Below are 16,503 nucleotides of genomic sequence, written 5' to 3' on the forward strand. Positions count from 1 at the left end.
CTGCCCCACCTGTGACAGAGATAGTAGGTCCCGCATTGACTCATCAGCCACCTGAGAACTCATTAGTGTAGAAGCAAGTCATCCTCGACTCCGAGGGACTGCCTAAGAGAGAGAAGATATTGCCTGTCCTCGTTCTTTCTACCAAAATGTATCACTTTGCACTTTTCTGCATTAAATTTCATTTGCCACATGTCCACCCATTCCATCAGCATGTTTATATCCTCACTGTTTACTAAACTTCTAAGTTTTTTGTCACCTGAAAATTTTGAAATTGTGCCCTGTACACCCAAGTCCAAGTCATTATTATACATCAAGAAAAACAGTGGTCCTAGTATTGACCCTTGGGGAACACCACTGTGTACCTTTCTCCAATCCAATAAACAACCGTTCACCACTGCTCTCTGTTTCCTGTCACTTAGCCAATTTCATATCCATGCTGCCACTGTCCCTTTTATTCCATGGGCTTCAACTTTGCTGGCAGGCCAAATATATGGCACCTTATCAAATGCCTTTTGGAAGTCCATACACACCACATCACCCCCATTGCCCTAATCATCCCTCCGACCTCATCAAAAAATTTGATCAATGCAACAGCATTCAATCAGCCAGAATCACAGTTATGAGTGGAAATGAAGGGCAAATTGATTAGTGGGGCAAGATGTTTTTTTGCATGGCTTCATGCTAAAAATGCAGCTTTAATTTCCAGTGATCCTGACTAGGGCACAGGCATCGGCACATTACAAAACAAACCCACTGCATTTCTTTCTATTGCACCAAGCAACAACCATCACCAGAATTTATCACTTTTTTGGACGTCAGCCGTTGACCACTTATCTCGAGTAGCAGCAATCAGTGTCTGGGATTTATTTATATGAATAATGTGCTATGGCACTTTACTGGCTGCACCACATTTGCTCTCGATGAATTTTGATAGTGGCAATGTATTTATTACTGTTTAAAGTTGATTAAACAATAGTTGAAATAACCAACACTCAAGCCAATGTGAATGCAGAAGCCAATACAATTTCACGCATGGGATGAAACATGAAAACAAAGCACACATTTTTTTGACTTCATGCCAATATCCAGTGTCTTGATTCTGTAAATCCTCATTCAACTCAATAGCTATACATTTAATTTTACTCTCATACAACTGATCACTGTTGATTGCCGTTAGCAAATTGGGCAGAAAATGATAGTGAAGAAAAGCAAGTAATGCCTATTCAACTGAGCATCAGTGCTGTGATAATAATTGAAAATGTTGTTTCCAGTTGGACTAGATCAAGGTATTATGATTTTTTTGGGATGGGAATTCTGCAGTTTGGAGTTTTTTCTGGAGCAAGTTGCAGCACCCGTAATAAGTGGTCAACTGCTGCTGCAACAGTAAAGTGCTAATATCAAGCGTGTTATTAGCAAAATGGGTAGCACTCTCGCCTCTGAGTCAGAAGATTGTGGGTTCAAGACCCATACCAGGGGACTTGAGCACAAAAAATCTAGGGAGCACTGCACTATTGCGGTGCCGTCTTTAGATGAGATGTTAAACCGAGGCCCCGCCTGCTCTCTCAAGCGGACGCAAAAGATCCCATGACACTCTTTCGAAGAAGAGCAGGGGAGTTATCCCCGGTGTCCTGGCCAATATTTAGCCCTCAATCAACATAACAAAAAACAATAGATTATCTAGTCATTATCACATTGCTGTTTGTGGGAACTTGCTGTGCGCAAATTGTCTGTTGTGTTTCCTACATTACAACAGTGACTACACTCCAAACGTACTTCATTGGCTGTAAAGCGCTTTGAAACGTCCGGCAGTCGCGAAAGGCACTATACAAATCCAATTCTTTCTTTTTTAAAGCTAAACATATCTAACTTGGGATTGTGAGTTAGTTTTATGTGTACTGGACATTTGGCTGAACCTTGGTAAAATCACTGAGTTCCCTACTCTATGAATTTTAGTAAACTTTTATATATCTCCTATCTTTCCAGGAAGGGATTGGAAATCCATAGTACCACATATTGCTTACTTGATTTAAAGAAGTAACTAAACTTCATTTCATTTTACACCATAGCGAAGCTGCTCGGCATAAATGAAATAGAAAATTGAGAATGTAATACTGAACTGTGATTCCAGCTGCATAACTGCTCTACCAATGAAAAACTACTGTAGTCTGGGTGATTAAATTTTGAAGGAAAATGTTATTTAAATAGAGCTAAAAATGACCAAGCACTGAAAAGGCACTCACATCTGTCCATAAATATCACAGAGAAAACACAAAGTACAAATATGTTTTTGCTTTTAATTACTTCGATATAAATTATTTTCTTTCCTCTCTAGGGGTTTAACTTCCTCTCGCACTATTTATAACAGTTGTTAACCATTTATTGTAAATGGATTAATGACCACATTAAAATAACACAGGCAGCATGCATTAAGCAGTACTCTAAAAATAAGGAAATTAAATCCAAACAAGCAACATCACGCTGGGCTAGGAAAGCCAGTAGATGCCTATTTCTAGATCTGTCAATACTAACCCGATTGACTTATTCAGCAATTTCCCTTCTCTCTCTGCACTGCTTCTCCTCTCTGCCCTCATGCAACATTGCAAAGATGTGAAATTCACAGAGGGTTATCATGTATACAAACTTCTGCAGGTGCAGTTTAAAACTGGATGTTGGCAATACTCCACACTGCACTAAAATGAGGTGTGATTACTAGGCTGAGCAGCAGCATAGAAATAATTAAAAACATACTTTGTATACTTGACACATCAGCTGAGCTCAATCTTACCACTGGGTCAGAGGTTGTGGGCTCAAGGCCACTTTAGGACTTGACCACACAATATAATCTGACACTTCCAACAGAGCACCCCCTCAGTACTGTAGTGGAAGTGCTGTCTTTTGGATGAGCTATTAAACAGTGGCCTTACCTACCTGTACAGGTGGACGTTAAAGAACTCATGGTACTATTTCTAAGAGCAGGGAGTTCTCCAGCTGTCCTGGTCAACACTCTTTGCTTAACCACCACTGCCAAAACAGATTAATCATTGATCTTATTTGCTGTTTGTAGGATCATGCTGTGCAGAATTGGTTACTACATTTATCTAGATTTTCAAAAGATCTTTGATAAAGTACCCCGGAATAGACTGATGAACAAGGTCAGAGAATGCGGGGTCAGGGGACAAGTAGCAGAATGGATAGCTAGCTGTCTGAAAGACAGAAAGCAGAGTATGGGTATAGGGTAGCTATTCATAGTGGCAGAAGATGGATAGTGGTGTTCCACAAGGATCAGTGCTGGGACCACTGTTGGTCACGTAGTAACGATTTAGACTTTGGAATCAAAAATACAATTTCTAAATTTGCGGATGACACCAAACTGGTGGCAATTGTCAATACTGAGGCGGACTGCACTACATTACAGGAGGACATTAATAAACTTGCAGAATGGGCATATAATTGTCAAATGAAGTTCAACGCAGATAAATGTGAGGTATTACACTTTGGTAGGAAGAATAGGGAGACCACTTATTACTTGGAGGTTGAGAGTCTAGGTGGCATAGAGGAACAAAGGGATCTCAGAGTGCAAATACGCAAATCACTAAAAGTTGCAAGGCCATTAAAAAAAAGCAAACCAAGCACTAGGATTTATTTCTAGGAGGTATAGAATTGGACAGTAGGGAAGTTATTCTAAACCTGTATCAAACCTTTGTTAGACCACACGAAGTACTGCATACAGTTCTGGTCGCCATATTATAAAAATTATATAGAGGCACTGGAGAGGGTGCAGAGAAGATTTACAAGGATACCAGAAATGCGTGGGTATACATATCAGGAAAGGATGAACAGGCTGGGTCTCTTTTCTCTTGAAAAAAGGCAGAGGGGTAAATAGAGGTCTTTAAAATTATGAAAGGTTTTGATAGAGTGGATAATGTTTCCACGTGTGGGGAAGAGCATAACTAGAGGCCATCAGTATAAGATAGTTACCAAGAAATCCAATAGGGATTTTAGAAGAAAATTCATTACCCAGAGTAGTGAGAATGTGGAACTCGCTACCACAGGGAGTGGTTGAAGCGAATAGTATAGATGCATTTAAGGGGAGGCTAGACAAGCATATAAGGGAGAAGGGAATAGAGGGTTATGCTGATAGATTTAGATGAGGAAAGATGGGAGGAGGCTCGAGTGGAGCATAAACGTTGGCATGGACTGGTTTCTGTGCCATATATCCTTTGCCGACAAAACAGTGACCATTTCCAAAGTCATTTATTGGTTGAGAAGTACTTTGGGATGTCTGGATGATACAAGTGTTATAAAATGCCATGTTCTTTCTTGTACATAACTAAATGTAAAAACAATTCTAACAAAACATCAGCAAAAATGAGTGCACACAAAATTGGAGATAGCCTTTGACTCTGGTTGGGAGGTAGAATTCTGAGTGGGGATAAAGGATATGTACTATGATTGGTGGGAATGCTTTAAATGGTGTTCTCCAGGAATCTCAACTTTTCACCATATTTATTAATGATTAAGGAAGAGTTGTATATCCAAGTTTGCAGATGACACTAAGTTGGGAGAGACAGTAAGTAGTGCAGGACGTTGCAGAGGGACATAGGCAGATTAAGTGCATGGGCAAAACTGTGGCAAATGGGAATTCAATGTAGGCAAATGTGAGGTCATCCACTTTGGACCCAAGAAATATGATTCAAGTATGGTGAGAGACTAGGAACAGAGGAGCAGAGAGATTTGGGAGTCCAAATATACAAATCATTACAAGGACGGAGACAGGTACAACGATCAATTAAAAAGGATAATGGAATGTTGGCCTTTGTGTGTGGCTGGAATACAAAATGGACAATTACTTCAGTCATATATTTACCTTCTGGAGAACTGCATTTAGTTTTGGCCATCGCACCTCAGGAAGAATATACTGACCCAGTAGAAGGTACAGCACAGGTGCAACAGAATGGCACCAGGGCTAGAGGGTTAAATTATAAGGACAGGTTGCATAAATTTAGTTTGTATCCCCTTGAACATTGAAGATTGAGGGGTGATCTGATCGAGGTAAAATAGTAAAAGGATTTGATAAGAGTGGCCTTTATTGCAAAGGGGATGGAGTATAAAGGCAGGGAAGTCTTGTACAGGGTGAGGCCACACCTGGAATACTGCGTGCAGTTTTGGTTTCCATATTTACGAAAGGATATACTTGCTTTGGAAGCAGTTCAGAGAAGGTTCACAAGGTTGATTCGAGATGAGAGGGTTGACTCATGAGGAAAGGTCGAGTATGTTGGGCCTCTACTCATTGGAATTCTGAAGAATGAGAGGTGATCTTATCGAAATGTATAAGATTATGAGGGGGCTTGACAAGGTGGATGCAGAGAGGATGTTTCCACTGATAGGGGAGACGAGAACTAGAGGGCATAATCTTAGAATAAGGGGCCGCCCATTTAAAACTGAGATGAGGAGAAATTTCTTCTCTCAGAGGGTTGTGGATCTGTGGAATGCACTGCCTCAGAGAGCTGTGGAAGCTGGGTCATTGAATAAATTTAAGACAGAAATAGACAGTTTCTTAAATGATAAGGGGTTATGGAGAGCAGCAGGGAAGTGGACCCGAGTCCAGGATCAGATCAGCCATGATCGTATTAAATGGTGGAGCAGGCTCGAGGGGCCGTATGGCCTATTTCTGTTCCTATTTTTTATGTTCTTATGATACAGATAGATAATCTATTTCCTCTGTTGGGGGGAAATCAAGAACAAGTGGACATAATCTTAAAATTAAAGCTACGCCATTCACGAACAAAATCGGAAGGCACTTTTAAAAAAATATACACGAAGTATAGTAGAAATCTGCAATTCTTCTCGTCCTCCCACCCCCAAATGCTGTGGATGCTGGGACAATTGGAGCTTTCCAAGATTGAAATGGATAGATTTTTGTTAGGAAAGGGATATGGAGCAAAAGTGGATAAATGGCGTTGGGGTGCAGATCAGCCATGATCTAATTGAATGGCTGAGCAGGCTCAAGGGGCTGAATGGCCTACTCTTGATCCTAAATGCATTTAAACTACCACTTGTGGTGGATTTACTGTTTTGATAAGACCCATTAATTTAAATGGAAAAACTTGAGTCATAGGGATTTAATAGGTTGTTCGAGTACTAGTCCATAAAGAAATGGATAAAGGAAAACACAACATAGAGAGGTCTGTTATACATTTATATCTTTACTACCTACATAGCACTTTCATAGGAAAATAATAAACATAGTACTTGATGTTTTCTAAGATAAATAACATTGTTGTTTGAATCATTAGACTACCAATGTTACCAAATCATTAAAAATAATGACAATGTTTGAACTTGTTTCACTCCAAATAACCATGTAACATGATAAAAATACACACCATTACATATTTGAGGTATGAAGATAAAATAAATAGGACATATTTTTGGAGAACCGTTCATGTTGAAAGTTTGGCTATTGAGCTTTTAAATATCCAAAAACCCTAATAAATAAACTGCAGGGTAATGTCAGGCCTGTAATACAGATACAAATACAAATTCTCCATAAAACCAGATCTCCTTTTTAGAACACCGATAGCTTTTACTTTTCTGCAATAAATTCCTTCATCTGTTCTCAGAAAAATTATGAGAATGGTGCAGCAGCTATGCAAAATAGCGTTTGAAGTCAAGTTTGTTTTTATTTTGCCAGTTTTTGGGGGGAGGGGTTGTGCCTGAGAGTGTGGAGAGACAGACGCCACAGAGATCACATGACCAGATTCAGCAGAAAAGGCTGGCATTTTGGAGAGAGATGGCCAGGATTGTTTGGTAGCACCAAAAACAGCTAAGGTTTGCTCACCAGAGCTTTCCAAATAATCCCGAAGAAACAACAAATCACTGCTTCTTGGATCATACATGTAGCAGAACATAAATTACCAGGCAAACACTATAATTAATTTGTTGCATGTAGAGCTTTTAAATTCTACTTTTAATAGACATTTCAACTGCTTTGCTTAAAAATTCAGTTAATATTTCAAATTGCTTGTTCATGTATCTGATCACAGAAAAGTTGCAAAATCTGAACACTTCATCACATCAACTCAAAACAGGAGAAAATATTTTTTTTCACAACAAAGAATTAAAATACTGCTTTCAAATTCACTCAAAATGCACCTCAAATGTGATGAAAATGCTACAAAGACACAGAAAACCTTCTGTACACTTTTTGTTACACTAAAAATATAAACCATTATCCTATTTACTTCACAGATTTATCTCGGCTACACTTTTGTTATGGGATTCCAATAAACTAAGCAACATAAGTAGAATTGGAGGCATCAGAACTCCCTTTGGGGAGGTTTCATCTGCTTGCAGATGCTGGATATTTTTTTTAAAAAGCTGCCATTGGCAGTAGTTAGGTTTGTGTCCACTATTTTGGATCTGGACACAGGCAGGCTGTATTCTCAGGATCCTTGTGCAGGTCACCGGTGCATTTTTGTCATCCTGGCCTGTACAGACCTTTTCCCATCATTACCAATTTGCTCAATTATCCATTGTTGCTCAATCTGCTCGTGACCCAGTGCAAATGGTTCTGAGAAACTTCTTAATTTCTGCAGAGCAGAAATTCCTCTTATTTGCATATGAAAGTGATACCCTTCCCTTGTTTTCTCACATCTGTTTTCTTGTAAGGCACTTTCCACAAGATTACCCTCAAACTGGGAGAGGGGTAATCTGGGCCAAGAACTCTCAAATACTACAATCATTGTTTCATAATTGACCAGTGGGAAATGTGTCTGTGGTGGGACAAAGTAACGTTACCAAAGTACAGTTTTGGTCTCCTTATTTAAAGGAGGGATATACTTGCATTGGAGATGGTTCAGAGAAGGTTCACGAGGTTGATTCCTGAGATGAAGGGGTTGTCTTATGAAGAAAGGTTGAGCAAATTGGGCCTATACTCACTGGAGTTTAGAAGAATGAGGTGATCTTATTGAGACATAGAATATTCTGAGGGGGCTTGACAGGGTAGATGCAGAGAGGATATTTCCCCTCGTGGGCGAATTTAGAACTAGAGCGCATCATTTCAGAATAAGGGGTCGCCCATTTAAAACAGAGTTGAGGAGGAATTTCTTCTTTCAGAGGGTCGTGAATCTGTGGAATTCTCTACCCCAGAGCAGTGGAGGCTGGGTCATTGAATATATTTAAGGTGGAGATAGACAGACTTTTGAACGATAAGGGAGTCAAGGGTTATGGGGAGCGGGCAGGGAAGTGGAGTTGAGGCCAAGATCAGCCATGATATTTACTGAATGGCGGAGCAGGCTAGAGGGGCCAAATGACCTACTCCTGCTCCTATTTCTTATGTTCTACCAATCCCTGCCTCAAATTGAAACATTCACCATACTTTTTAAACAATGGTAGATTAAACCATCTACAATTCATCTAGATGGATGAATAGAACATCTAAAATGGGTCCAAGCCCTCCAAAGAGAAAGAGACTACGAGGTAGGGCAAAGGATAATAAAAACTTAAATTAGAAAAGTAGTGAACAGAATATAATGTTCAAAAATAATTGGGAATCTGGAATGAGTGGTACCTGTGTGAATGCGCAAAGTATTCAAACCAAAAGTGAAAAGTTAGAAACATTATTTACCATGGAGGGTTGTGATATTGGAGCAATAACAGATGTAGCTTCATTCAGGACAGGAATATAACTAATATTCTGGTTATAACATTTTCTGGTGATAGGCTATGTTCAGCAAGAAAGGATATGGCTTAAATTCACAGGACAGAAACGTTAGCAAGCAGGCCCTACGGATCTTCATAATAGAGATGGGTAGATAAACTAAATATACTCTTATGGGAGGACATTAAAAATAGAGCGCCATGGATAAAGAGATTACAACTAAAATAAAACTTAAAAAGGGAGACACAGGATAAAATTAGGGCTAACAATGCTAAAGTTAATCATGAGGTGAAAAGGGAGATTAGAAGGACTAAAAGAATATGAAGAAAGACTTGCAGATAATATAAAAGGAAATAATAAGGGCTCTCAAAAGTACATAAAAAGTAAAATAGTTGAAGAGGGAGTATAGCCACTTAGGGATGATGGAGGGACTCAAGTGTGGAGGATGAAAGTTTGACAGAGAGATTAAATAAATATTTAGCTTTTTTTAAACAAATGACAGTGGAAGTGAAAGTGTAGGTAAACTAGAGAATATGGAACACTCAACTCAGGATGGATAAGTCACCAGGCCTTTATGACATGTTGCTGTTGGGGAGGTGGTAGAGGTTTTGACCACAGCATTTCCAATCCTGTTTAAATATGCAAATTCTGCTGTGGGAGAGAAGCCACTGTAATACCGTTTGCTCCTGAAGGGAGGAGGATAAAACATGCAAGTATTTTTAAACTTACTAGTGGGCCTCCTATAACATTGCTCACGGTAGGTCAAATTAAACAGTTTTAAAATAACCCAAGCTTATGCCATGTAATGCACAATTTTATTATTCTGCTGCTAATGTGACCTGGCTCTTTAAGGCCACAAGGTCCAATTGCTGTAAGTAAACACAGCCCGAGGTCATTTTGAGTTTAACTGTTGTTTGGTTTGCAAATTTCCATCTCTGGGTCAAGAGAAAAATAAATAAATGACTATCTTCTTTCTTCTGAAGTCTGATGCACACTTTCAAAACTTTAAAATGAAACAGGTAGATTTGAAGGGAAGACAGTGTTTATCACTATATTGAATTAGATTGATCGTTTCTAGCAATTTTTTTAAAGAGCCAAATGCTGAGTTAGTAAATGGAAATAAAATAAGTTTGTTGAATGTCTGGACAACTTGATGAAGAGTTTTTCCATTACTGATGGGACATGTTGGTGTTTACAAATTCAGTCAGAGGCAGAACACAGGTCCCAGTATGTTCATTTTCAAAAGAGAGCTCACAATCTGGCAAATAAAAGTCAATCAGAAAAACTGAAACTTCCATAAAGCATTTTGTAAGCTGTTGAGATAATAAGTTAGCATACATAGATACAAGGAGAGCAGCACAGCAAAAAAAGTGCCCAATTTGTTTAAAAAAGGACTGCATGTCATTTTGACTTGACATCCTCTACAATCGTATTTGTGCGATTTACCATGAATTATATTAAAGTTAGATACAGGTTTACAAGGATGACCACAAAACCCAAATATTATATTTAGTGATACAGTGAAACAAATTTCTCCTACCACAAATATTCTCTGCATGCTTAATACACTATAAATGACCACTTCATACATTGTACAGGTTTAATTATCATTCTGACTGAAGATTTGCAATAGCTTCAGAACATTAGCACAATTTGTGATCTGGAAAGGAGTCTTTTAAACATGTTCAATTCATACATCTGTGTTTGGTATTATAACATTTTATTAATAAAAATGATGAACTCAAACAGCATTGCTTCCCTCAAGCTACTCATCTACCTACATAGTATTAAAAGGCACGTGCATTTCCGTGGAGGAATCTGGGATTTAAATACTCATACCCACGTTGTAAGGCGAGAAGGCCTGAAATGCTATGGGTGTTTAAAAAAAATAAGAAAGCATATTGCCCATTATCAACTAACAGATTTTTTTTGACAAAAACTTAAACATACCATTTTGAAAACAATATGCAAAAGGTTATCAAAGAATAATGTGCCACATAATATGCCACAATTAATTCAAGTTAAAAAAAAAAATTAATTCTTCTGTGTAACAGGCCAATCACAAAATTAGCATCACATGATTTTCTCTGAAGGACTTATCAAATCATATATTAGATTAAAAGATCTTCTGATGCTTCAAAATCTAATAGACAAACCTTAACTGGTTAATAAAACATACTTTCTTAAAAAAAAATCAAATCCTAGCACAAAAAGTATCGGAAAAAGGTGGAAGCACAAAAAGGAACTAAACTGCAACTTTGTGAGCTTTAAAAGAAATTAAAATTATAAAACAATGCTGTTGATGCTCCAGTTTACAAAATTTGATGATCGGGCTGCAGCCCAGTGAGCAAGAAATACAGGCATTTCATAGATAACCAACGGACGACAAAATATGACATATAATTTATTCCTTTTTCCCTTTCGAAAACTAGATTTTGATCATTTAAAATTAGTCCATGAGTCTAGGGGATAATGGAAATACAGCTGGTTAATACTAGCTTACATTTGAAGAGTCTGAATATTGGTCACTCCATTTACAGTACTCTGCAGCGCTGGCAGATTACCACTCTGCATAACAGTTAGCTGTGAAGACCCTGTTGATATTGTGACAGGTGTTCCACTCTGTATTTGCCCAACCCCAGCTGCATGTGTTAACATGTTATTGATGTGACTAGTCATGGCTAGGCATGCAGGCACAGAAATTGTCGTCACAATGCTTGTGCTAGGGGTCCCATTTTTTTCCAATGCATTGCTGTCAAGGACTAGAGCTTGTGTACTTGCTGCACCTAACTGTTCAACATTAGCCAAGGTATGCAAGTGAGGCTGCACTGAATCTGTTGGGGCATGGAGTACAGCAAGCTCATTAAAAGTGGCTGCCATGGAGGCTGCTTGAGTTACCATAGTGATGGAAGGCAGACCAGCTGATCTCCAATCTGAAGTACCAGATGCGTTTTGTTCATGTGCACCAGAGATGTTTCCATGGAGCGTTACTGTATTTTGGTCATTGATTATTTCTGTACAAGATGCTGATTCTTCTTGTGTTTCTGAAGGGGCAACTTGCTCACAATCAACAAATGCGTGGAGATCTGTTCTTCGGGCATGGCCCTTTTTAGAGCCCTCATCCAAAGTGACGAGGAAGGATTGCCATGGTGCATTCTTGTCGTGAACCTGTTAACAATTTTAATTTTCAAAAAAAATCAAAAATTTGTAACAATTGTTAAAAGATGATTTAAAGAGTTTCGAACAGCACAGTTCAAATGCATATATGTTTAAAATATTTCATCATGTAAGCACATACATCAAAGCACAATCAAGCTGAGCTGGAACTTGGCTGAATGTGTTCACACCGTGCCATGCTGTGTGTCACTTTCATGTCTATTATAAATTTAAAGGGAAAATGGAGCAGGAACAGCACAATTTTAAGTTTAGAAAAGTTCCTCACAATAATAGGATACATTACAAGTTACCAGTATGCAAGTAACATTCGTGTCACACAAGTGCCAGGCAATAACTATAACCAACAAGTGAGATTCTAACCATCGCCCCTTGACATTACCATCTCCAAATCCCCCACCATCAACATCCTGGGGGGGGTGGGGGCAGGGTCACCATTGAGCAGAAACTTAACTGGACTAGCCACATAAATACTGTGGCTACAAGAGCAGGTCAGAGGCTGGGTATTCTGCAGCAACTGTCTCGCCTCCTGAATCCCCAAAGCCTTTCCACCACCTACAAAGCACAAGTCAGGAGTGTGATGGAATGCTTTCCACTTGCCTGGATGAGTGCTCCAACAACACTCAAGAAGCTCAAAACCATCCAGGACAAAGCAGCCCACTTGAGCAGTATTCCATCCACCACCTTAAACATTCATTCCCTCCACCATCGGTGGACAGTGCACAAGATGCACTCTGCAGCAACTCGCCAAGGCTTCTTTGACAGCACCTCCCAAACCTGCGACCTCTACCATCTAGAAAGACAAGGGCAACGGGCACATGGGAACACCATCACCTGCAAATTCCTCTCCAAGTTACACACCATCCTGACTTGTAAATATATCGCCGTTTCTTCATCCCTACTGGGTCAAAATCCTGGAACTCCCTCCCTAACAGCCCTATGGGAGTACTTTCATCACACGGACTGCAGCTGTTCAAGAAGGTGGTTCACCACTACCTTCTCAAGGGCAATTAGGGATGGAGTGGGCCAGTGACACTGACATCCCAGAAATAAAAAAAGAAATACAAAGAGATTATAACTAACAGGAAAGACTGAACAGGCTGGGATTCTTTGCTCTAGAAAAAAGAGAAGGCCGAGAGGTGATCTAATACAGGTCTTTAAGATTATGAAGGGATTTGACAGGGTAGACACAGAGAAGATGTTGCTACTTGTGGGGGAGTCCAAAACTAGGGGTCATAAATACAAAATAGTCACTAATAAATCCAATAAGGAATTCAGGAGAAACATTTTTACCCAGAGAGTGGTTAGAATTTGGAACTTGCTACCACATGGAGGTGAACAACATATTGATGCATTTAAGGGGAAGCTAGATAAGTGCATGAGGAAGAAAGGAATAGAAGGACGTGCTGTTAGGGTTAGATGAAGAAGGATGGGAGGAGGCTCATGTGAGTATAAACAACAGCACAGACCAGTTGAGCCAAATGGCCTGTTTCTGTGCTGTAAATTCTATGTAATACATCTGGTCACTGGATGCATAAACATTTTAGAGCATGAAAAGCAGGTTGAATGTATCTACAAGTCACACACTCACCATAAAATATATCACTACTAAGTTACTCCTAACTGTATCACTGTCTGCAATAGCAACAAATAATTTGTGTATTACATGAAATCTTGCTTTGGAATACCACCTCAGAGCAAATAATTTGAAATAAAAGTTCGGCGTTCTATAATTTAATTTGAATTTCAAAGTCATTTCACATAGTTCTAGAAAATTATATGAATTATGGCTAGGACAATGATTTAATGCAAAAATTAGCAAAAATCATGGGATGGTATGGGGGAAATGTGGCACTAGCAAGGGATATTTGTGTTCCAGTTGTTGGTTAGTATCAGTTATGGAGAAAAGTGGAGTATGTTGAGTCTGTAAGACCATCTAGGGAAAGACCAGCTATTATAGTAGCTAGCTGGTCTTATAGTAGGCACTCACTTCGATTTTCTGCATCTCAGTAGTTAGATTGCGATTCCAATTTTAAACAATGTCAGTGAACAGAGTTATTGCCAGGTGTAAAACCAACTGTTACATTAAGCTGTTGGAAACTTATTTCCATGTTAGATGGATGGAGAGACAGAATACTGCAATTTAAAACAAACTCATTAAAATTAAAATGCCGGAGAGAAGAAAATCGCAGGACTCGGTACAAACCACTTGCCCTAATTAAAGCAGAATACTTCAAACTCAGAACCATTGGTTGAACACTGAAAAAGCCTGTCTCAATGTTGTTTCTATAAAGAAACTTAAATTATAAATTAAATAGCCAACTGAACAGAAACTGTAGCACCATTCTAATACTAGGAAAGATTGCTATGGTAAACAGTAAAGGCTAGAATTAAAGGTTTTTGTCTTTATGCCGTAAACATTGTTCAAAGACCTTTTAATTTTACACTTGAGACAAATAACCTTTTAAAAAAATAAAATGATACAATTCCTACTGCTTTCTATGCATGAATGTGTTTTTCCTGTACAGTATCACTTCTTTCTTTATTTGCTTTTATAGCTTCCAGTTTTATCTCAACATCAATTTCCACAACACAAATAATTATTAGCTCATTTCCAGTGGCATGGTTTCTGGGGAATGAACACAATGGGGTCTGCCCAACATTGGCAGCACAAATAATCGATTGTGGGGGTACAAATATGCAGTGAGGTCCAAGGTTGCATGGGTGGAGGAACCCAGAATGTGGGAAGGCAAAAATTGCACCTGTGGATATTAAAATAGCAGCACTGAGAAGTACAGATTCAGTCTGCCGTGAAGGCCAAAGAGAAGAGCATTATCTTGGGGAATGAAGCAATAGATAAGCTTACATAGGCAATTTCCATTATAATTGTGGACACAGGAATTTATGATGGAAAAGTTCACAGGAAGTGCATGCAGATGCAAGCTTTTAAATAGAGAGCAAGAGAGATTATCACAGGACATTTTGAGATATATATTTGTATACAGGTTGAACCTTCCTTATCCAGAACCCTCGGGACCTGGCCTGTTGTGGATCAGGAATTTTTCTGGACAAGGGGTTGTCATGTTAAATTGGATGGTACAGATACTGAGCAAGGGGATATTGGAGCTGGGAGTGCGGCAGAGAAATCATGGGGGGGCTGGGGTGGTGGATCGTGAGGTCAGACCAGCGATTGCAGGAATCGGCAGCGAGGAAGGACTTCAATTTGTTCATGTCGGAGTTCTGCGCATGCGCCACTCGGTGGCCGGGAATGGTTCTGGACAAGGGGTGGTTCTGGATAAGGGAGGTTCAACCTGTACAAGCATGCTTGCAATAAAGTCTCAATCTGTTGGGTTAATGCATTTGTCAGTGTTTGTAATGTGATTGCGTATGGCTGATTGTTTGGGGGGAAAAATGGGGCTCTGACATGGCAGATATGATTGCAATTACATTAGGAAATGGTAGCACCCAACTGCAGGTATGCTAGAATCCACTTTGCTTCACAAAAACTCTAATGTCACTTGCAAAACAGATTACACTGGAAACAGGAAAGTGCTCATCTACAAATGATAGTTTAAACAGAGCCTTAGAGAGAAAATATCACACACATCTCTTATATGGAATAATTCAGCTACTCACTGAAGCATGTCTTCTGAGTGTAGATTTATCAGTAAAGGTCCTCCCACACGCACTGCACATAAAAGGTTTCTCTCCTGAATGTATGCGATAGTGGCGTTGCAGAGCATTGAGCTGTGTGAATTGTTTGCCGCACTGGTCACAGCAATAGGGCCTCTCACCTGAAAAAGACGCATTAAATTACTGGACGCTAAAACAGAATACTGTAATTGCCTCAGCATTTGAAAACCTCAAATATTTCACTCGGGGACCTTTAGCAATATTGTAGCAGCATTATAATGTTCAAATAAAAATTCTGAATTATGTACACAGATTGCTTCATACTCTTCCCTTAGAGAGTATCTTCGCTCCCCAATGGAGGACCCAGGATCAAATCAGCAGAATCAGTGATTTAGCGAGAATTAAATGTGAAGCTGGATAATAGAGTGTTATCTTCACATTCTTCCCTTAAGAGAATAGTGTGAAATAGTGGAAGAAATCGCAGACTGATTATAACAATCGGTTAGGCCGTGACATGAACACTCCTTCCATGGTCAATGCACCCAGGTGATGGTCACATATAACTTCAGAATTGTATATCCAGTGCCATTATTTTTTTCCTCCTTCTATCTTAAGGTACTGACCACTCGCAGCAAAAGCCCTTTGGTAACTTGAAGAGACTATTTTCCATGTTTGGAGTTGGCAGTGGGTGGCACAGCTAAGACAGACCTATTGTAAGCTGATAAACACTTCCCAGCAGAGATTATAATTAATAGGCAAAAGGTTCTTGATACATACTCTTCAGCTCAGGAAATTATTTCAAAATTCAGTTAAGTAGAGATATTGAATACAAATAACAGAATTACGTTTGGACATTATTAGGTGTTTCTTTTCCCCGAACTTTGTAAAGCTTTGAATCCTGATTTGTAATGTCATTTATTTTAATATAGCTACTCCAAGCTGTTGATAAAGGTTGTATCTTTAGAAAATCTTTATTAAAGCAAGTTCAGGTTTAGTGCTTGATTTTATGCAAACACTGAAACGAGGCATGTTTT

General features: G+C 39.1%; 1 protein-coding gene across 5 annotated transcripts in view; it reads right to left on the reverse strand.

Annotated features, from left to right (window-relative positions):
* gzf1 (GDNF-inducible zinc finger protein 1) overlaps positions 1-16,503 on the reverse strand; it is a 62,565-nt gene that overhangs the window by 22,554 nt on the left and 23,508 nt on the right. For 4 of the 5 annotated variants that reach the window (XM_070889881.1, XM_070889880.1, XM_070889878.1 and 1 more), the window contains 2 exons: positions 15,473-15,630; positions 10,366-11,830 (listed from right to left, as the gene is read on the reverse strand). In XM_070889881.1, coding sequence (XP_070745982.1) covers positions 11,162-11,830; positions 15,473-15,630 — 827 coding nt within the window. In that variant the 3' untranslated portion in view covers positions 10,366-11,161. Of the gene's footprint in view, positions 1-10,365; positions 11,831-15,472; positions 15,631-16,503 lie in introns of those variants that run through there. The other variant, XM_070889883.1, reaches the window with a different exon arrangement.

This window comes from Pristiophorus japonicus, chromosome 9 (genome assembly GCF_044704955.1).
Source record: "Pristiophorus japonicus isolate sPriJap1 chromosome 9, sPriJap1.hap1, whole genome shotgun sequence".
Lineage (NCBI taxonomy): Eukaryota > Metazoa > Chordata > Chondrichthyes > Pristiophoridae > Pristiophorus > Pristiophorus japonicus.